Below are 23296 nucleotides of genomic sequence, written 5' to 3' on the forward strand. Positions count from 1 at the left end.
GATGATCAGGATGATTTGATGAACCTGAAGTTTTCAAAACATGCTGGATGTGGAAGCTCAGTGTACAAACAAAGAGCTGTTCTGACAGTGCATTTAAGGGGTATTTGTTTTGTTGCCCTTTTTCAGGGCTAAAGTGGTAAAGGAAGCAGCCACGTTAGAAACCAAAAAAAAAAGAAAAAAAGCCTTCTGCAAGTAGCTGAACCTTTTTAACAGTGAATTTTTATTTCTATATTTAAATGAACCTTTCCCTCTGCTGTATCAATAATCAAAAGCCAGCCGTAGGGAACTACACTTGCTTTTGATAGCAACACTTTGAGCACTGCTCTTGTCCTGTACAACGATTCAATGGACTGGGTTATCTTTCAAGACAGCATAGTACTTCCTTTTAATGCTACAAGGAAAAGCTGCGTCTTTTAAATCACCACCTGTTTTAAAGGCAGAAGGGGGTGGTTGTTGGCTAGATGCAGGGCGTGGGCCAAATTTGCTGGGCGCTGGAGTCAATACAAGGACCTCTGAGTGGTTGTTTATGTCTCTTTAAGGAAAGTTAATGAGCTTTCCTTGTAAAAAAAGAACCAGTTCCTCCCTGTCCTCTTGTAACTGCATCCAAAAATCTTGATGCTGGAAAACTGTTAACAAATTGCAGCGTTTAAAGGAAACGCCAGAAAAGAAGGGGTGACTTGTTAAAGTGAATTCAGGGATGTATCTCAGTACCAGTGCTGTTACTGGTAAGACTTGCACCTCTTCTAAGGAATATGCATTTGCCATTATGTGTTTGTAATATATAGGCTATAGTACAGACTAGATTAGGAGAAGCTTTATTCAAACCACTGTAAAACTAGCAAGAAAGAGCAGGAGAGATTTAATTCACAGTTAAGCCAGGAACGGTTTCAGTAGTGTTCTCCCCATTCCGGGACAAACATCTTAAGCCTTGAACATTTGTACAGAACTCAAATCCATATATTTTTAATTACTGTTATTATTACTTGTTATTATTAATTAAGCAATCAATGCGTATTATTTCAGGAATTCCCAAAATAGTTCTTTTCTAATTTGAACATTTTAATTTTCTAACACCTTGCTACAAATTCCATTAGTATTTTGAAATTAAACATTTTTCTGAACTGAAATTTGAAAAAAATATTTTAAAAAGCTCTGAAACAGGTCATTTGGATGACTTTAAACTCTCTCTTCCCCTACTTCTCCCCAGATTTTTCAGATCAGGAAATATACTTGAAATCAAACAATCTTCTTTGCCCAAGCTCCTGTTCAGCAAGACCCAATTTAGAAATAGATCCACCAGAAACAACCTCAGTACTCTGGAACATTCCTCAGGAGCCCAAGTTTTAATTTCTAACTGCTAGACGAGCATGGGCGCAATAGGGGGAAAAGTTAATGACAATAACAAAAAGGTTGAAGAAGTGGAATGAATAGGAAAATAACAGGTAAGAAAAAAGTTAATTGATTTGATTTAGAAATATCTCCTTGATAGTATTCCTTGAAGGAATAATAAACCCTGTCTCTGGGACCTTCACAATTAAATTGGACAAAAATACAGTGAAAAACAACAAGGAAGGAGTCGGCAAATGGACTGCATGACTTTTCCTTCCACGGGATAAGCACAGACGCAGACCTCCCGCTCTGCTCACCCTGCTGAGACCAGGCTGGAGAAGCTACAGCAGCAGAATTCTAACAAACAGCCCAAACCAAGAAAAGGAGCAAAAAGAAAAACAATAATAGGATTAAACTCATTGCAGATGCATTTTTATCAGTAAAGAGCTGAGCGTGAGTTTGCTATCCAGGGAAGAGGAAGCAAAGATCCAAAGAGAGAGATGTTGGGTTGCCCTGTTGCTCTCAAGTTTGTCGGCTACCTGGTTTGGGGTTACGCTGGTGTGAGCAAAAGGAAAGCAAAGTTCAGCTAGACAAGGCAAGGCTCCTGGAGTTTCTTGTTTTAAAACAAGTCATTCTGGGAGCAATCAGACTGAAATTAGTTTAATTACAGGATTATTTTTTTCCCCTCTCTAAGTCTCCCTACTCTAGTCTACCCCAACAAAACTGTCCTCCCCATCTCCTAGGGTGTCATAAGACATTACCAATGCACAGTGTGACTTTGGACACGCCAGTTGGCCAGCTGTACCTATCTGGCGTCTGGCCTGCGGTTTGCTGACAAACAACAGGTATGGGCAGAGTTCTGCCCTCCTCTCCCTCATCACGAAAATAATTTCTTCCTGCCGAACACATATTTTCTCAAAACTGACAAGAATTTCATAATTCTTAAGACATCCATCCCTTATGAAACCCAGGTCAAATTAATCAGAGCTCAGAAGCTGGTGGGGAGGAAATGACAGGCTGACAGGCAGATGCCGTAACTGTGTAAACCATATTTTTTTTTCACTTTTATTTTTATTTTTTATTTTAAACAAGTTAAAACAATTGTGCAACTCATGTCTTGCTGTCTTTGTTCAGCAAATGACAGCTGGTTTTCTCCCCACAACACAGGACAACCGGAACTCCCTCTGGTGAGTCACAACACCAGCTGTGAGATAAGGACCAGATAAGAATGAGGACGAAATCTCTGCACCTCCATTGAAATACCTGGACGGTAGCATCATGCACTAGCCAGGAACAGGTTCAGCATGTACAGCAAATCCTGGCCAATGCACTTCAGTGACATTCTAATGCTCTGCATGTTTAGTGTCTTGTGGAAAGTTTTGTTTGTCTGTTTATTCCTTAATTCAGGCCTCACTCTTACTCCTAGAAGTAAATGCTCTGCAGGTATAAATCCCCACAGCTCCATTAAAGGCAATGGTACCAGTTTAAACTCCTGGGCAACTTGGCCTTGGATTTGCAAAGCCTGAGCCTTGAGTAAGTGCCTGAACACCCTTGCTGAGTAAATATTGCACAGCCTGCTGAATTTTCTCTGTGACTTTTTACTCATGAAACTGCTTGGAGAGAGGAAGAGGGAAAAAAAAAAAAAAAAAAAGAAGAAAAAAAAAAACCTTCTGCTTTTCATAATGCCTAATCTTTTTCCCCATTGGCATCCACCAGATGTTGCTTTGGATCAGAAGATAAATATTAAAACCTAAGAAGGAACAAAGCAGTCTGTTTACGAGACGGATTTTCTGATGTCTCTCAAACACTTAAAAAGATGGGAGGGAAGGAGGGGCCACTAGAGATGCTTTGATAGACACAAGGAATGACTTTCACAACCCAGCGGAGCTCTCTAGTGGTCTCGAGCTAAATTGCTCTGTTGTCATCGACCTAAGAATTAGGAATTTGCTCCTTCAGTCCATCATTTGACAGGGGACAGTTCTGCACAAGGTGGAATACCCTCTGCAGGATGTTGCTCACGGATGGGCCCACTCAGCTGTTGGAGAGGAGCAGCACTAACCTGGCAAAGAGTCCAACAAAATGCCTCTGGGGTGGGTTGATATCCCTCTGGTGCCACTGAGGCGGACTGTCCTCGCAGACATACAGGTAAGACACAGATCCTCTCTGGTGATAGGAATCCACCATGACTTGGACATCACATTCAATGAAGGTGGCTCTGTCTTCTCGGCAGTCAACAGAAGAATGTGTCAGGCCACAGAGAGTGGCCAAAGTCACTGCAAAGACAAGAGGGGGGGGAAGATAACCCAAAGCAGCCTACACACCACCGATGTTAAGCAGATTTTTAGCAACTGACAGTTGTCCGTGTGGGTTCCTGATGTGCATGACCCAACCTCCTTTTCATGCATCCTTTTTGAGGATGAGTAGGTTTCCATGCAACTTCTTCAGCCCCTTTTCCTTTATGTGAGCAAGCATACAACCTCCTTTGTGCATCAGGATTGTCTTTATGATCAAATTGCTCCGTCCAGGAGGAGGTGATGTAAGTGATTAAATAAGAGCATGGACATTTCTTCTGTGGAAGACAGACCATGGTTTACAGATCAGGAGGAAGGCACGAGTCTTTTACCAAGGACATACGACAACTTAAGGTCTATACAGCTTTGTAATCCAGAAATAGGTTTAGTGAAAGCATTGTCACAGCTTGGAGGGCTTCTAGCAAACTGGTGTGAACTGGGATCTCCCCGTTCACCTTGCTTTGTACCTCAGTCTCACTGGAGACTTGGTCTGAGTTTCACTCCATGGATGCGATAAGAAGTATAATGGGAGCAGCTGCTTTGCTTTGAGATGTGTTTAAGAAACAAACGGTGTGAACAGAAATTAAGTTTTCTTATTCTAAACCCCCCCAAAAAAAAATGTTTTAAAAAAATATGAACTGTCACTGAAGTTTAGATTAGGTGAAAAGTTTGGTTTTAATAATTTTCAGAAAAAAGTATACTGTAAGCATTAAACCATGCCAAAGATCATAACTGTGTCCCTCAAAACCCTGAGCATGTAAAGACTTTTGGAGAATTTTCATTAATCCTGAACTAATAAAATAGTTGTAATGAACTGAAAAGGTCTGTGGAGAGTATTTCCCTCTGCACTGTAGCATCCAAGAGTGTTCCTCAAGTATAAGAGGTGCAATCAATGGGAATTTATCAAGAAAGGATTTTTGTTTGTTTCTTTGCTTTTTTAAATTGCAGTTTGTTCAAAAAGTATCCTGTTTGCTGGAAAAGTGCCATTATCAGTGAATGCCCTGGCTCCTAAGCAGTTTTGAAAATGGTTTTTGAAATGGTAAAAATATGAAAATGCTATATTTCTTATGTTAAAAGATTTAGTGTTTTTTACTAAAAATTATTATTTCATATGGAGTATTTTTGAAAAGTTTATAGCTGTTTAATGTTTAAGGTGTTTTTTGAAATATTAAAGCCTAGCATTTCATCTGCTCTGAACTTCAGAGAGAGAGTTCACTATTTTTCTGTATTTTTCTTCTCTGATTTAGAATAAGAAAAAAGTTACCCACATCTTCACACATTTTGCAATATGCTTAGTCTCTTTCCTTCCCCATAGCCAGTGACAGTTCTCCTGCTTGGCATCCAAACACAGCCAAACACAATCCCCACCTCAAAGACCTACATATAAAGGTGAGACAGACAAGTAATAGGGAAGCCTAAAGGAATGATGGTGCCACGACTATATTTTGCTTTTATTGTCCAGAAATTATGTCCTATAGTTCCAATAGAAGCCTTGTGTCTTCCTGGAGGCCAGGCTGCCATACCAAGGGCATTTTAAGTGGCACTAAAATATCTGTGGTTTGGCAAAAGAATACCAGCCAAGAGGATTAAATACTACCAAGAACTTGCCTTTGAAACAACATGCAGCAGAACCAATTCATTACAGGAATTTCTCCAAAAGAAATGTCATGTATGCTTTTTTTTCCAGCCAGTGGGAGGCTAAGAACTTCTCAAAACCAGCAAAGATGAAGGACATCCAAGCAGTGATGGAACTGCCCTTTCCTTCCTCCACAAACCCACAACTTTCCTGTGGCCAGAAGAATTCGTTCCCGTTTTGTAATAGGGTATAGCAGCTCTTTCTGCTTTACTATTCTATTCTGCTGGTGAGACAAAAGGCTGTGGTAAGCTCAGGTGTGTTAATGAAGAATGTATAGCTGCCTTAGATGAACAACCAGCTAGAGCAATATTAGCACATCAGAACAGAATAGAATAGAATAGAATAGAATAGAATAGAATAGAATAGAATAGAATAGAATAGAATAGAATAGAATAGAATAGAATAGAATAGAATAGAATAGAATAGAATAGAATAGAATAGGTCGGACAGGACCTGCCACGATAATCTAGTCCAACTGCCTCACCACTTCAGGGCTCACCAAATGTTGAAGCGTATTATTCAGGGCATTGTCCAAATGCCTTTCAAACACTGATAGGCTTTGGGCATCAACCACTTCTCTAGGAAGCCTGTTCCAGTGTTTGATCACCCTCTGAAGGTAGGTGGTCAAAGGCAGATTAAATTCACATTCAGAGGTTGCTGAGCTAATCAAAAGAGGCTTTGGTTTTCTTTTGTGGTCTTGAAAAGAACATGGCAGAGTTTTCCTAGGCAGAAAAACAGCTGAAGCCTGTTTTAGGATGAATATTAGAAATGACCCACACAATCTCAGGATGTGAATATTTTCCTCGATACCTTGCTGCTGTCAAAGAACTTGTCTGGCTAACATAGGTCACCAGAAGATACTTCCTGCACAGACCTTAGAGCTCAGCAGAAGAACAGCCCATCGCTCTTTAGATACAGCTGAAATGTTATGTGGAAATTGGGCATTGCTGACATGCTCCTGTGCCCTCATCTCAATGTTATCATGCCTGTAGGAACACAAGGCCTTGAATCCTGCCAAATTCTGAAATCATTTTTATCTCAAACCAGGTACACAGATGTACTCATTTATAAAATCTAAGCTAAAGAACATGGTTGCAAAGGGTTGTAAAGAGATCAGTGGAAGCAAAATCCAAGAAAACTCTGCTTATTCTGTGTAACCTGGAATCAAACCTAGGACCACCCTACAGCTCCTATCCATTTGATGGAGATACCACTCTTCGAGGACATGTCCAGTTCTGACTCCTCCTTTGGGGTCCTCCTATTCCCCTGCTCCCAGAGGATTTAATGCTTTTCTCAGTTAGGAGGAAGTCTTGGCCTTTCATCTCCCTTCCTCTGACCATTAAACATAAACTTCTTTTGGTATTATTGGTGCCATTATCTGCTGCCACAACAGTAACAAATAATATTAACTAAAGATCACAACACACGTAGTATGTCCTAAAAGGATAGTTTCTCCATTCTGGGCCACAATTCTTCTCCCTACCTAACTGGTTAGTGTTCAAACCCCAGAAGGAAGCTTCTTTATGCTTTATATTCCCTACAAAGACAAAACCTGCTAATCACATGTAATACAATCCCATCACTGAGATGAATGCATTCATCCCATTACAGCTTCTCTTTTGAGATCAGACACAATGGCAGCCAAATCTCTGCATGGTGGTAATAGGTTAGGGACCGACTGCCCCCAACCCTGTCTTTGAGGGATACTCTGGCTTAAGCCAGGATCCTGGGATGCTCAGCACAAGGGCTTTGTTCTGGGTCACCGTTTAATAACAAGTGCCGGACATGTGATGAGGCTAAAACCTACAGGAGTTCCAAGGGCAGCTGCAGATTGATTGAACAACTGCCCAAGGAGTCCCAGTGCCAAACCTTACATCCCCGGTTATCCATCGCTCACAAAATGAGCTGCAGAGCATAACATTAACATGTGCTTAGCAGGGAAAACAAAGGTTAAAAAAAAAAAAAAGAAAGGAAAGGGAGAGTTAAAAAAGAGACCTGTTAAGGTCATCAAGTCCAACCTCTGCCTATGAAGAATTGCTCCCTAGGAGACATTCATTTCGCACAGCCGAGTTTCAGAAGTCCCAAGAGGTAACTTTGCAAGCATCTATTCCACGGCCTGATAGATCTCACTGTCAGAACGTTCCTGCCGTGTAATCAATATGCATTCTTTTTTTCCTCTTTCTTAATTTCATTTCCGGATTTGAAGGACAGAAGGGACCATTTGGATCCTTTACTTTGATCTCCACAATCAGAGGCCCTCACTTCTACTCAGGTTTCAATTGCCACAACACGTCCTCTTCATATCTTCTGCATTTACTCATACAAATCACCCCAGTTCCCTGGCTATAGTCTCCCTTAGTCCCAGCTCAGTACACCTCCTTGGTAAATCTGCAACGGGAACTCATTCCTCTCTCTCCGCTCGTCCCATACAAAATGCTCCAACAAGCCAGGACTCTCTTCCTTTTAAACCAACCTCATTTCATTTCTAGCCTTTAATCTAAATCCTCTTCCCTAAATATCCACTTCTACCAATGTAATCTGGCTAACAGTAGGTCCAGGACTCACTGACAGAGATCCCAAGAGCTGTTTCATCGAAGCCCTAAAGCCAGACCTGTTATTTCAAGCACACTGATGCAAACAGGCAAATCAGACTCAGCTTTTTCCCTGATGGATCTTCTTGTCATTTCACCTCCTTTTAAAGGTGCCTTCTTTACTCTTAACACCAATGTCAAACGTACAATCTTGGGTACTGACTTGCTGCAAAATTTATGTATGGTACCTACCCTAATATCAGCGAATAGGAATATTCAGCTATTTTCTCACCTGCCTCAAGCTTCCTGCCAGTCTTCCCATCTTTCACAGGAGCACAGTTCAATCCCACAGACATTAACCATGTGTTCTGTAAATTTAACCTGAGCTGAACAGAATCCGCAGCTGTATTTGCACTAATCAACAGCGCTGCGACACAAGTAACAAAGCAAGAACATGAGAAGGGGAGAGCTCCTGGGATCAAGCCAGTTATCTCTTTACCAGACCTTGAAAGATCTGTGGGTTTGTTTGGGGTTTTATGTTTTGGTTTTGTTTTTTCCTTGAAGAGAGTTGGTTTTATTAATTTTATTTGATTTTGTTCATTTTCTTAAGCTTTAAGGGTTAAACTCAAATTTTAACTCTCTTCCGATTTGATTTTTCTGCAGCTTGCAAAAGACAACACTTTCATAAAAGAGCCGAGGCTTGCATTCCTGTTCCTTGTGCTCTGGACTGAGCACGTTTCGGTACTTAGCATGCCCAGCTCTTTTCAGCGATCAAACCGAAAACCTTGCTCAACCCTGCTCAACACCGGTTCCTAAGGAAGACCCCATGGGGTAGGCTTATGGGTGGATCCTGCTGAGACCAGCGGTTCCTTGTGTCTCAGAAAACCGCCTGTAAAATGGGAAAGAAGTCACATTTCCTACCTGCAGAGCCTTGCCCTATGGATTTGATCACATGAGTAAGCTAGATGGACCAGTTGGGGATTCCCACGTGAACATCTCTAATCTTAAGCAGGCCAGACACAACATGACCTAGTGCTGAAACCCCAGGTGGCAAGCTGCCACCTGACATCCCTCAGTGCCGGAGGGGAGGTGTTTCTGCTTCACGGCGTGCAGTAACAGAAGAAATGCAGCTTGAACTCTTCACTTCTCATCACCTCGTCCATGAGCAACGCTGGGAAATGTCAGACAAGCATCCAACCTGGCTGCACCAGCCTCTGCGCCGAAGGGGCCCTGGGGCACCACAGACCTATTCCCTCCCATCTCCTTCACAGCTCATGGTCCTGCATCCCCGAAGTCACTTCGCCACCTCTCCCACATGGACGAGGCTGTGAAAGAAAGGTCTGAGCGCTGGATGTGCGAGTGCCAAGTGGCAAACTTCCCCAGGCAAACAGCAGCATGTAAACCACGAGGTGAGACTGGACTAACTGCACTTAATAAATCCACTGATGCCCTAAATTGTGGGGGTGTGCAATCCCCTAAATTAGGGGGAAGCCATCTGGAAAGCATCTTGCTCTAAATACAGATTCACCTATGCCACATGTAGATGTGCACAGGCTGACTATGCCCCTCTCAAGGAGTACAAATAGCCCGGCAAACACTCACAGATTTAACCAGCCTGCAGTGGATTTTTTTTTTTTAATTTAAAAAAAAAACAAAAACCCAAACCCACATTTTCTTAGAAACACTTAACTGACAGAGAAAAATTTTTGCAACTTGACTGGTGAGATTTGCAAGGCTGCACACTGCAAAATCCACAGCAGGGAAGAAAGGGGTTGTCTTGTAACTGGCCTCAAAGCAATAGTGCCTGTGTCCCTCTGGTTAGTGAGGCAACGCAGCCTTTGTATCTCCTCTCCAGAAACACAACCAGCAGGCGGGCAGCAATCAGCATTCACTTGCTGACATCTAGTGTCAGTAATAAGCATTGTGGTCCTGCCTGTAAGAAGGTTTTCCCCAGGCTCCCTCTACCACCTACCAGTCTGTGGATTTTGAACACAGTTGTTAAGGTTTTCACAGTTTGGATTAGTTTGGTTACGTTTTATTCTGCTATTCTTCCTGTGATAACCAGACTTCCCTGTTTTGTGCTTTGATGTTTTTTTTTCAGCACTCCAGCACCATACATTTTTCCTGTTTTAAAAAAAAATCATAATAAGTAGTTCTGTGGACTGTCCCTAGATCCTGTTTAAAACAAATAAAACTGAGCCCTTACAACCTCTCAGTGTCTCCTTTTGGGTGCTTGGGGTTGGGTTTTAAAGCCCTTTACCCCACCCCACACCCTATTTTTCTTAGTATTCCTTATGGATGAGGAAAGGAACCATTCAAAATGACAAGAGCAAATTCGGACTTTTGGAGTAACTGAGGCTGGAGGGGACCCCTGGATTCCTCTCATCCCAACCCTTGTCCAAAGAAATGTTAAATTTCACTCTGGATTAGCTTCTCAGCAACGAATCTCATCAACTTCTGACTGTTTTGGAGGATGGAGATTCCACGCACCGTTGAGCAAAACCCTGGCAATTTACTGTGATGGACACTCTCACTGCCACCTTTCCTCCAGGTCCACAAAGGAGAAGAGGCCATGGATCCTTGATCACCTGGACAATGGATCTTTGGACGGCCACAGAATGGCAAATATTTCTGTAGATCTCAGGGCGTTCTCCTAGCAGCAGAGCTATGAAGGGGCTAAAGTGTTGCGGTGCCAAGTGTTGTGATGCTGCAGCACCAAGGTAGGCGCACTGTGCTTAGCGTTTGCAGAATGGCGTATGTCTCAGGGTGAGATTTAAAAGCCTACTCCTGCCTTTTGCAGATCTGAGGAGCCTAATTCTGTGCTGCCAGTAGAGAAGAGAGGAAATGTGTCTTGTCCCAGCAAATATCCATTTTGTAAGAGTTTCCTCCAAAACTTGGGCAGAGTTATTTCTCTCTGAGACAGCTGGAGATCACAGCTGCTTTCCCTGTTGTGCTGCCTCTCTCCAGTTAAGGAGGATGCTCTGGCTGTGAGATGATATCATCTTCCTTTCAAGGAATTCAAATTCTCATCTCTAGCTTCCCAAAGGTATGAACTGGCTAAAGTATGTCATTCATTCACCCTCCCAGTCATACAAACTTTTCCTCCCACAGAAGCTGTCCCACCATGCAGCCAAAACACAGAATGTATAAGTCCACAGAAAAAAAGACATTTAAGGAAGCTCAACTCACTAGGCCAGCCATGAAGGCCAAGAGGTGCTTGGGTTCCCAAGCCTCCAGCTTTCATTCACATTTTGTATGACACAGGTTTCCCAACGAATAGTTGCCATAAGGAACTGCTGTTGCACATTTCTTATACACCCACCAAGCATGTGTGGCAGCTCTGGCTACAGGCACGTGGTGGATCTAGTCCAAAGCCCATGACCACTGATGCAAAAACTCCCCCTGACAGCAATTGTCTTTGGACTGAGCTCAAAAAGCAGGTCAATGCTGTGTTAGCGACTCTCCTTTCTCCAGGGCTGCTGCTGCTCTCTGATCCCCTGGAATGAGACCCCCAACTTTTGGGTCAATACAGGTTTTTAGGGGGTATTTTTAACACAGTGCTAGGTTTTGTGTTTTAACTGACCGTGTAAGCGTGGGGCAAGGCAGCTCAGGTCAGTCACTGTCGTGTTATCCAACATTTCACAGGGGGTGCCACAGACTGTGACCAAAGTCTTCCCTGGGGAAAACCCAGTCCCACGGAGGTAAACTGCTCCTCCATTCAAGCCACCTTGGAAAAGAACAGAAAATGATATTTAAGACAGAGCCTGACAGCCACCTGTCAACAAGGGTATTTTTTTTAATTTGTAATTGTTTCTTTCATGACAAAAAAGAAATCCAGCCTCCGCAGTTCCTCACACTGCACCCCATGGAGGAGCTACAATAAGTCTTCATCACTTACCCCAGTTGCGATGCACAGCTGTCACCATCAGCTGAGAGATGAACGTCAGGTTGGAGGAAGCCCAGCCCCTGGGGACATCCAGGCCCAGCACATGGTACTTGCCAACAGGGAGCAGAGGAGCTGAGCACTGCAAGGTAGTGCGACTGATGGTGACACCACTACAAGCAAGGTCTCCAACAAACACGTAGATGGTGTCCATCTCTGTGACCCGCGATACGGTCAGCGTTAAAAGGAGACCAGTTGCAGAAAGCGAAAGGAAAGCTGGGGTAAACTCCTTGTTGTAACTTATTGTTCCAAGGCAATAGGAGTTGCCATCTACTTTCAGACTCAAAGCCCTAGTCCCATTACCCGGAGGCACCTTGCACTGGATAGCTACACAGGTGACACTGAGAACATGGCAAGGGTGATAATCAATGAGAACAGAAGTCGTTCTCTTTCCTTTCAGTGCTGAGCCTTCTAAGGTGAGCAGACCTCCACCATTGGTGCTGAAGTTCTGTGGGTAAAACCTGTACACCTGAGGCCAGATGGTGAGAACACTGGATGCTTTTCTGAAGCAAGCTTGCCCACTTTTCCTGTTGGATATAGAAATGTTGTGCTCCCCTGGGGCAATGCAGTCTGTCTGGCACTTGATGCTGGTCTCATTCCAAAAAGTTACCTCGCAGACAGCCTGGTTGTTCACGTGTACCACGGGGCTGTCACTTGGCCATGCCAACCTCTGTCCTTCGATCTTCACAGAGGTGAATGTCCCATTGGTCTCCCAGGCCACCAAATCTACAAGGGGGCTCCACTGCTCGTCAAGGCGGAGCGTACAGTCTCCAAGGCAGACACTGCTGATCCCATTGACAGTCACCATGACATTGAGAGCCCAAGACACCTCAGCCAGCCACTGGTAATGCAAAGGATGAGCCTCTGGAAGGACAATACAATTAATGGCATCGTTATCAGAGTTCTGGATCTCACAGGAATAATTACCCCCCAGGCTGACTTGTACCAAATCCCTCCTGGATTTTAAAGCAATACCAGATATAGTGAGTAACATCCCACCACAGATTGATCCTTGTGATGGGAATATGGAGGTTATCCGTGGAGTTATTGTAAGGGCCTGCAGCCTTGCTGTCACACGAGCGTATCCTAGCTGCCTCTGGATAACCTGGATGGGGAAAGTCCCAGGTTCCAGGCTGTTGAGTGGCAAAGAACACTGATAAAACATTGCAGACTTGTTGCCATGTTGAAACTCAAGTTCACATTCACTGTGTCCAAGCTTAGCCACAGATCCAGTGATGTTTATCCCCTGGATGCTCAAAAGCAGGCTGCTATCTGTGATTTCCGTTTCAACAACAGCGATCAGAGGAGTCAAATCTCTTTGGTAATTAAAGGTGGTGGTCCTTTTTTCAAGAAGATTATGTTGAAGTGACCTACTACTGATGGCTACGTTTACTCTGACAGAGACGTCTTGTGGCTCTTCATTAGACAACTTAGCAGCTGGCGGGGTCAGGCACCAAACTGTCTCTTCTGCCAAGTGAGTAACCATGCAGGTTTGCCTGTTCATTGAAACAGAAACCAGGGCAGGATTTTGGCCAAAGCCCACCCCAGAGATTGTGAGCAGTGTTCCACCTAGGAGTAAAACAAAACAAGGGAGGATGACGTTATATGCAGGAAATCATAGAATCATAGAATTGTTAAGGTTGGAAAAGACCCTTAAGATCATCAAGTCCAACCACTAACCTATCACTGCCAAGCCCACCACTAAACCATGTCCTCAAGCACCACATCTACCCTTCTTTTAAATACCTCCAGGGATGGAGACTCAACCACCTCCCTGGGCAGCCTCTTCCAATGCCTGACAACCCTTTTGGTGAAGACATTTTTCCTAATATCCAACCTAAACTTCCCCTGGCACAGCTTGAGGCCATTTTCTCTCATCCTATTGCTTGTTACTAGGGAGAAGAGACTGAAATGACTCAATGACTGTCAGTGAACGATCACAAACCATGCTAAAACTGATAAGCATGGCAGATAGTCTTAGCCAGGTCAAATGGCAGAAGAAATTAAGTCCATTTTTGGAACAAGACACCAGGCAGTCATGTGTGGGGATAATCCTATGTGGACAGGAGGCTAAGGCATCAGATAGCCAGGGGCCATTGTGGCAGCAAGTGACAGTAGAAAGCCACCACAGAACTGGAGGAAGCTGTTGTGAGAGGATCCCCGAGAGTAAACAGACACTGAACTCTTCGGGGAATGGGCCTGCCTATGCAGGCATGTGGGGAGATGGTAGAGGTGGTTTGGTCCTGCTGCATGCAGGGAAGCAGGATGCAGTATGAATACTTTCAAACAAACAAACAAAAAAAACCAAAATCATGGACCTTCCTTCAACCTTCAGTTCTGCCTGGCCACTCGGGCAGAGTGCCAGATTTGCCATGCACTGATGATCATTTGCCCTTGAGGAGTTCACTGACCAGAAAAGCTGATACATTGATGAATGCTTCCAGCTTCAGGCCCTCCCCTACTTATATGCTCCCGGTCTGCACCATTTGAGATGGACAGAACGGGAAGGGGAAGAGAAGAGCAGTTCCCCCTCCGCTGCCAAAAGCAACTCCGACCAGGGCTTCCCATGCATGGGCTGGAGGAAGGCAGGCTGTCTGCTTTCCCCTGTGGTTGCCTGGGAGTTTTTGTTCCCTAGGCATTAAGGCCACAGAGGAAGACAGCAAATGGATAAACAGACTCTTGGTGTGAACTGGGAGGGTCATTCACATGGAGAAGCAATTCAGGAAGGGTTACACACAAAGTTATGACCTCCAGCTGAGGCTGTCCTTGTGTTGGTGTTGGAAGCTGGAAGAATGTTGTAAATAAGTAGCACCATACACTGCTGCACTCATAATCTTCCTAAGTCACCCTATATTTGGGTCACTCTGGGAGACAGGATATCTTTGGTCTGATCCAGCACAGTTGTTCTACGACATGGCAGTGGAGTCTTCCTCTCCACACTGACAGGAGAAGGAGCCTTGGGAGGCTCTGCTACCACCCTTGCCACTAAAAGTAGGTGCTAATTATCTGGAATAAGCATGAATCCAGATATCTTGACACAACTTTGCAGAGCAGCTGCCTCTCTAGGGTGCTGAGAATAAGAGCAGTCTGGATTTTGAGATGTGATAAGGACAAATATGCAAACCCTCTGGCATTCCCAGCCTAATCCCATGCTTCCAAGCCCAGAGCTGCCACCTTTAAAGCCAGCTGAAGCCTCTTTCCTCCACCTTCCTTCAGTTTGCAGTACTGGCACACCCAGTGCCCTGCCTTGCTTCACCCTCTTTATCCACTAAGCTTGTGCCCTTCCTTTTCCCATGATCTGGATGAAAAATAAATTCATTTTTAATAGGGTTCCTTCTGAGAGAGCTCAAATCCTTAATCCAGATGGCTACAGAAGTGTTAGAGACACAAAAGATCAGAGATAAGGAGGAAAAGGATTGGTGCTTTTTGCAGTGATGAGATTCTAAATCAGCTTAAGCCATTCATAAAACTACAGCCAAAGAGTTAATCAGCTCTTGCTTAAATTTCAGTTTAACCTAAACTATGAAAAGGTGCAATATACCTATACATATTTTTTAGTATAGTTTAACCTTCAGGACTGATAGCCTTTGCTATCCAGGCTCTATCCACACTCTCATCTTTCAAGGCCTGGGCTCTTCACAAACTATTGAACTAATCACATACCACAAAGTCTCTGAGTTTTTGCATCTTCAGATGTGTTGTGAGCCTGGAAGAGCAATCTGTGGAGGACCTGAATTGCATCACAAGAATTTCTCTGTCTTCTGTAAAAGCATTTCTAAGAATTCATGTAGAATTCACTACAGGGATTCAACTCTCCCTCATCCCCAGCCAAATGACAAAATAAATTAATCACCCCAAATCCGCTTTTTAAGATTTAAAGTAAAACTTTTGTTTTTAGTTCAGTGATGTTTTGCTCTGAAACACACTTAAAGTATTTTCAGTGTTGGAGAGCTTGGAATGGGATTAATAAATATTTCACTTTTGATTAAAATTAACATTGAAAAAGGGGGGTTTTTTTGTCTTTTCAACTTAACAAAAATGAATGTCCCCTTTAGGATCACTTGAAATTATTGTTTGCTTCAAACCACAAGTGTACCCTGCTTTCCACCTAACTTTCACACAGAAAGCTTTGAAAGATGGAGGCGTAATGACTGAAAGAAACAGCACACATGAGTCAGGTGTGGGCGTGCTGTGCTTTCCCAATGGGAACATGCAAGGATACATGAGCAAACACTTGGGGAAATCAAATTCAAAGCACAGGGAGCCCTGAGCCAGCCAACCAGATTGAGGGATGCTCACTACAATCCCACATTTCCAGACTGCTGCTGTCTGCCAATTGACGTCTGCATAATAAAGGGTCACAGATTTAAAACACCCTCATTTAAACTGATGTGAAATGGGATGCCCTTTCCATTCCTGCAGGAAAACGGTGCCCTTGATCCCTTTAACCTCCATAAGTGGCTGCAGATGTAATGACGCTGTTTACCCAGAAAGGAGCCACAACACGGCTCTATGCTGAAGATCTCTGAGAGGTACTGGATTAGCGGCTCAACCCTGCAAAAGTAACAGAGAAAGGAATTTTGGGGATCTTTTTGTTTTGTTTTGTTTTGTTTTTTTAACATTTTTTTCTCCTGCTGCAGTGTTATTCTTTCTTACAGCTCCTCTAGGTTGGAAAGCCAAACATCCACCTGGCACATCCCCTTTGTTCAATGCCACATCACCAGGACCACACCACACCCCAAATTGTTCCATGTGGTTTGAGGTACTTCTGTTACAAACACTATCTTATCAAGCGGCAACCTGTGGGACAAATTTAGTCCATAAGGTACAACAGAATTGCCCATAAAAAGATGCAAGAATGAGGGGTTTTTTTGCCAAAAAGATCCCAGCGTAGCTATGCCCACAGACAGGAGATGCAACTGAATTGAAGAGACATCCGAGCGGCCTTCCAGCCTTACATCCTCCCACCAGACAGCAGAGGTAACTGCGGCAAGAGGAAAGCCAGACATAACCTGAAGCCCACTCAGGTAAGGGTGTAGCTCTGCTTCCATCCCACCTACATCTATTTTTCTTCATCATCACCCTCCTTTCAAAAACACCCTCTGCCCTAAAAAAACACATTCTAGAAGTAGACCTTCCCAAGCCTGCAGTCCAGCCCACCAGAGATCAGAGCTGTCTCCTGGGATGACCCATCCCCCTCCACTCTCTGGAGACAAAGTGGTGGTGCTGCTAACAGACTCCAGTACCAGATGGGAAGAATCCCTGCGTTTCATCCCACCGACCACAGGCTTTCTCCTGCTGAAGTTCATTAATGCAACAAGCAGCTTTGGGTGGCTTGTGAGCAGTAAAAGCAGCTCCCTTCTATCCATTATCATTGTTTCAGGATCATTCCTAGCAGCTTCCATGGATGAGAGTTATGTGGCTGAAAAGCAAAACTGTGTTGCTTGTGAATGCATTGTTGTATCCCACTTTCAGGTCAGTTTTCCCCCACATTTTAATTCATTTATACTACATTTAACTAAGCATGAACTTGAAGTGTCACCTTAAAAGATGGAAATAGCATCATTTTAAAATTCTCCAAACAAAGCATTTTTTCATTTCTCAAACTAGCTTTTGTTTTTCTCATGGAAAGTGTTCCTTTTCTTGTGCTGTTTTCCTACAGCAGGATTTATCTGCATTTGACCTGAATCTGTGAATACCTTTGATTGCCTGAATATGCATTTTTCATCAAATCAACTGTTTTTTCTGCAGTGTTTCTCTCCTGCCTCCTACTGATCCAAGGGGAGTTAATCGACTAGCATTAGCAGTTTGCTGACTTGGGTTCCACAGATCAATAAATGCCTTGATAATTATTCATAATTTTATACCACACTGCAGATTTCACTGTTAGGTGCAGAGTTTGTGAAAACTCTTACTTTTCTTTTCAGATTAACCCTAAAATACCAAATAGGAAGGAGAATGACATTTAGATCTTTAGGAAAGTACATGCACTCACACACCTGTTTGAAGCGAGAGCAATACCATTGATGATGACAGAAACATTGTACCATCCCGCAGCCAAGGCTGGAAGCGTCACATTGACGCCACGGTCCGTCTGCGCCTGGATCTGTGCCCACGAGCTCCCAATTTGCACCTTGATATCTGAATCTCGGTAGCTGGCAAACTGGGATATTCCAATCTGAAGCTCCTGACCCCCTGCGGGGAGAATAATAGATGAAACTATTTCAGTGTTTCTGGCGATAGTTATTTTATCACGTGTAACCATTGCCTGAGGAAGAGCATGGTGTCCCATCATGCCAGAACAGGTCCGGCCATGTCCCTCAGCCCAAAACAAAAAATTACAGACCGCAGTGCTTCTGTATCCGACTCAGCCCCTTGGCCTCCCTGATAAGGGTTGTCTTGAGACATCCATATTGTGAAGTTGGCAATGACCACCTACAGCCACTCTCAGCCTGCTGATACACACTCAGGATAGGATCCATGCCCCCGTACCATAAATGCCTGTCCTATAAATATCTGCAGCTGACAAAAGCCAAGTCTTTCTAAAGCTCACATATACTGGAGCTGAGGAGTTCTGGGATTTTTCCTAAATCCCTGGCAATGATCCCGATCACACTTTTCAGCACTGTAGAGCTATCTAACTTTAACAGGAGCCTCCCAAAGCTAAATGAGGATTTCCTTGGTTACCTAAATTCAGATGCCCATGCATGCTCCAAAGCACCTTGTTTTCAGGAAACATGGTGCTCTCTCCCATTTAAGCTCTGATGTGATCCAAATTATATTTAGGTGATAGAGGATACTTTCCTTTATTCATGCATACTGCAGTAAAAGAAAAGATCAAGGGCAGTAGAGAAGGGACTTTCATAACCTAAATTCCTCCTGACATAGCTTAAAAAATGAGGATGGTATGCATCAGTCCAAATAACGGTATTTTTACTGAGAGCGCTATATCTGTAGCCAGTGAAGAGAAACAGAACCTTCATGGCATGATTCATCTTATTGTAAGGAAGACATCCAAAAGAGCTGTGGCAAATCCCACCATGGAACCGCCCAATTCTCTTCAGTGACTTTGCAAGACTTCTAGGCAAAAAGCACAGAGACATGTTTAGGAGGTGAATCTCATCCTCCTGTCTCCTCTGAAGGGTGTGGGTTCAATTGCACAGAAGCAAGAATAAATGGGACTAGAAGGGATCTTCAAGTCCAACTCCCTGCTGTCATAGACCACTATGTTTCATAAATCCCTTTCCTAAATTCATCAAGCAAAAGGCATTAATATCTCTTTACCATCCTCTTGAGACAGCCAGCCTGAAACACATGCTTATCCACAAAGTTGCTTGAGAACAGCTGGTGAAGATCAGCTGTCTGAGAGCAGCTTCATTTTTGCCCATTCCTGTTCTTCACTGAGCTCACTCTATTTTAGAAGCCATGCTGCATGTGGCACCGTTATCCCAGCCGCTCAGGACAGTAGTCAAGAGCAGCTCATCTGCTTTACACTCTCATCTTGTCTTAATCAAAATGAATTTTTATGGATTAGCCCATCCTTACTAGAGATTCAGATCTGAGTAGCAATTTTGCTCCCCAAGCAGAGGCCAGGGTCGCTTGGCTTTAGCATCACCTCTGCAGCAGGTACGGTCCCCATTAGCATTCAGCACTGCAGCCTCTGCTTTTGGAGAAGTCTCTCCCTTTCACGAGGCAGGAGGAGTGTGTGCAAAGCTCCCCTCATCTACCAGCTCCTCTAAGCAGGTCTTGAAGCCAGTACTTTTCGATTCCACATGCGTAGAGTCAAATAAAGTTTGAAAGTTTGAAAGGCTGTGAAGTTGAATATATTAATAACATGAACTCTTTGGACTCTTGGTCAATTGTCAGCTTAATCCTAGATGCCTGGAAGGCATTGGTGTAATTTATTTATTCTTTTTATTATATAGGAGGAAAATGATATTAAAAGCCAAAGCCGTGGAGGTTCTGAATAGAAGATTGAACTCAACCACGCCACCGTTCACGAGACGCTATAACATTAAGGAATTCCTTGCACCTGGGCTGCCCGCGGCTAGAAAAATCTCCCCTTGGTGCTATGGTATCTGAATAATATTCAGATGATAAAGGACGTTTTCTCTTATTTATGCATTCCGGAGTAATAGAAAATGACAAGGGCATTTGGGAAAAGGAATAGAGATGCTGGGTGTGCAGCAAGACGCGCATCTCGTCGCTGGCAGTCAGCTAACTCCTTGCATCCCCATCAAGTCCAGCCAAACTGCTGAGCTGGGGGAAGCTTTATTAAGGTGTGCACTCGAGAGGTTACGAAAAGGGGGATGGGGGTGGAATCAGATGATTGCATCCCCAGAGGAATGGGGGTGAGGTGGGTAGGACAGCAGGAATGCTTCATTCTTTCTCCTATCTTCCTTCCTCTCTCCCTCAGGTACTAGGAAACTGGTGCCCGGTTGCCACACAGAAGTGTAGTAAACCTTCTTCTTAAAAGGCTTGTCTGTAAGTGGCCACCATTCACCATTAATGCCTTCTATTCCCCATGTCCAGCCAAAACCTTCGGGGGAAAAGAAGAAAAAAAAAGAAGAAAAAATAAAAAAAAGGGAAATGAGAAAAAAAAACCTGACCCCTAATAGAGACTTTCAAAAGAGAGAAATGCTAAATGGTCCATGAGATCTGCTTGGGATTTTGCCCCCACAAATCCATGAAGTCTATGATCATATTCTAAAGTAATAGATCACAAGGTCAAAATGGAAGAAACAGTTTGGCTTGGAAATTGGAACTAGCAAGACAGACGTTGCCTCTCTCCTGCTTTCAGCAACCCAACGCTTTATGACCAGCCCTTTGGGTTCCTGGAGAAAGACACTCTCTAGACCTCATTTCTCTCGTCATGGCTGAACCTATTACCAAGAATGAACGAGTGGGATAATTTCAGAGCAGTGGTAGAGAAACATGACACAGAAGGAGCACTATACCACACCTGACATCCTGTGGACATCATCCATACCAGCCTTGGGCGAGCAACTCATTATCTAATGTATGCTAGAGTAAAACCAACATAAAACAACCAGAACCAATCAGGACTAGCAGGACACATGCGGGCAACAAGTTAAAAGAAAATAACAAAAAACCAGTGTTGATTCACTAAACTCCATAGACCTAAATTCCCTCTGCCCCATCACCGTCAGCAATAATAACGCTTCTACAGATGATGCCCAGTACATGTCTGCAGCCTTTTCACCTCCTATGCCGCTTCTGTTTCTGCTCAGTGATACAACAGCAGGGTTTAAAGAAGGGTCGTACTGGAACAAGTTGGCTACTGTTGTTGACTGGTACCCAGAAATTAGTGTCACGCGGACAGCAGCCTCTCCTGTCCCCTAGAAACAAAATTTAAGAAAATGTCAGTGATAAGAATGCACTTATAAAAAAAAAACATTCCCTATATTTCTGCATCTCCCATACTTCATAAGTCAGGCACGTGGGCACTGATAAAATCTGTATATATGCTGGACTTTACTTAAATATGTACAATTACATTGTCTTTAAAGGGACATCTATGGAGAGTTATAAACCTTGTAACAGTCTCAGACTACACTGATTTTCATTTGCTATGTCCATACTAGTAAATTAAACAGTGGTAAGTCATAGGCATAGACAGTTAATCCTACACTTAAACTATTAGCATTGTCCTGGGTATAATTTTGCCATGCAGCAAAGATCACTGCTGCTAAAAATCCCTAGGCATGTTTCTGCATGACACACCGATAGTGCCCAGACGAGGCCTGGATGTAAAGTAGAAGACAGGGAGCTGAAGAGAGTTCAACAGTGTAAGCAACAGCAATTGTCCCAGGCATGTTTAATCTATTAGTAGACACCGAGCTCAAAGCAGAGACATGCAATTTTACTGGAGTTCAAAGCCCCAGTTTTGTTTATGTGAGGCTCAGATAATGATGATGCAGTCTGGAGTTTTTGCTGACTGTTTCACTGGTTTTCATAAATCATCTATCAATCTATTGTTAATTAAGCTGGTCTAAACAGTAGGTGGAGTCCATGTTAAATTGCCCCACAGCCAAGACCTGGCTGATGGGCTACTTTTTGCCCTATTCCCATAGTAGCTCAGGCCAGGAAAACATAGAAATATCTGTAGGCTTCTGAACATTCCCCCAAAAATGTGGTTTCTTACCTGAGAGGGAACTTTACATTCAATTCTTGTTGAATTTTGGCCATCCTTCAAAATTGGGCAAGGCTGAGATCCAAACAACACCAGGTTTAGCCCTTCCAGATTGGTGCCCCTGAGAGCCACACTCAGTCCTCCTACAAAACCAATTATTCCATTACATTCAGGATACGGAACAATATTTTTATATGCAAAGGAATCTTTATTAATAGGTGACTGCAAACGGGAGCACTGTCTCTCAGTTGATCTGATGATGATCTGCTTCTGCCTCGCTGTGTCTAGCTTCCTCTCTTTCACCAGAGATCCTTCCTGCTTCTTATTTAAATTCTTGTCCACAATACAGGAGAACTGGATTTGTTTCTTAGTTTATTTTTTAATGACATACTTATTTAAGCCGGCAAGGTCTGGCCTGTGATCTTAACCTTAGAAAGATCCCCAGCCCAAGAATGGAATAAGGAAGGCAGGAAGAAGCACTAAGAATGGAAAATGAGCTTAACACAGCAGGTGCTTTCACAGTTCAAATAGCTGCCAAGCACCCTGCTGTCAAAAAAGCCTGTAGCATGTGTCTAGGAAACTTAGGTTAGAAAGGGAACTTGGCAGGGCTTGAGACTTAGCAGAGCTGTGAGGAAAGTCATGGAGGGCTTGATTCTGCCAAGCACTGAGCAGCCCCAGCTCTCCTTTGTGCCAGCCAGGGCTGAGCCTCTTCAGTCACACGCAGGATCATACCAACACAAGTCAGACTTGCACTTGGTCTTTCTGCAGCGCCCAGATCCAATGTAAATAGCCAAGGTGCCCCTCCGCTTTTTCAAGTGACTGAGAGACTCAGGGACATTTCAAAGAGAAACAGAAAAGAGAAAAGGAATGGGCATTAATGGTAGTTCTAACCTGGACTTTGTTCTTTGATGTAGCTCAGAGACAAACTAAAAACAAAACCACAACAAACATAAATAAAAAGAAATTAATCTTCCTTGAAACTTACAGCTGTTTGCTCTAGTTATCAGTACTGCAAGGTTTTAGGGGTATGGCTGGACAGGCTGCTCAGACACAATTTTTATTACTGCAGTGTTTATCTGCATGTGCTATGTCATCATGGCAATATTACAGCCCAGCTGAGCTTTTATGACAATTTTCACGTGTGAAGTGAGTAAACTTCTCTGGTAAAGTGATCATATATTGATGGCAGAGTACCTTGTACCTTTTTCTCAAAGCATTGTTTCCTGCCAATTCTTCAATCCACCAGAGAAATGTAGACATTTACTCTTCTAGGTTTTGTCTGACTGGCAGCAAAACCAGAAAAAGAGCAAACAGATATGTTAACAGCAAGCTCCTTCCATCCACTGCAACATGGTAGTGCCTTTAGAAAGGCATCCCACACTTATAGAGGCAGGTCACGGGGAACTCCCAGCA

The 23296-nt window shown here is 43.5% G+C and overlaps 1 protein-coding gene across 9 annotated transcripts in view; it reads right to left on the minus strand.

The window, feature by feature from the left end:
* The window catches only part of PKHD1 (PKHD1 ciliary IPT domain containing fibrocystin/polyductin), a 277474-nt gene that overhangs the window by 215348 nt on the left and 38830 nt on the right, over positions 1-23296 (minus strand). For all 9 annotated transcript variants that reach the window (XM_064448230.1, XM_064448231.1, XM_064448232.1 and 6 more), the window contains 7 exons: positions 21896-22026; positions 20954-21089; positions 17730-17925; positions 16217-16284; positions 11686-13299; positions 11371-11514; positions 3389-3602 (listed from right to left, as the gene is read on the minus strand). In XM_064448230.1, the coding sequence (XP_064304300.1) occupies positions 3389-3602; positions 11371-11514; positions 11686-13299; positions 16217-16284; positions 17730-17925; positions 20954-21089; positions 21896-22026 (2503 nt within the window). The remainder of the gene's footprint in view (positions 1-3388; positions 3603-11370; positions 11515-11685; positions 13300-16216; positions 16285-17729; positions 17926-20953; positions 21090-21895; positions 22027-23296) is intronic.

This window comes from Phalacrocorax carbo, chromosome 3 (genome assembly GCF_963921805.1).
Source record: "Phalacrocorax carbo chromosome 3, bPhaCar2.1, whole genome shotgun sequence".
NCBI lineage: Eukaryota > Metazoa > Chordata > Aves > Suliformes > Phalacrocoracidae > Phalacrocorax > Phalacrocorax carbo.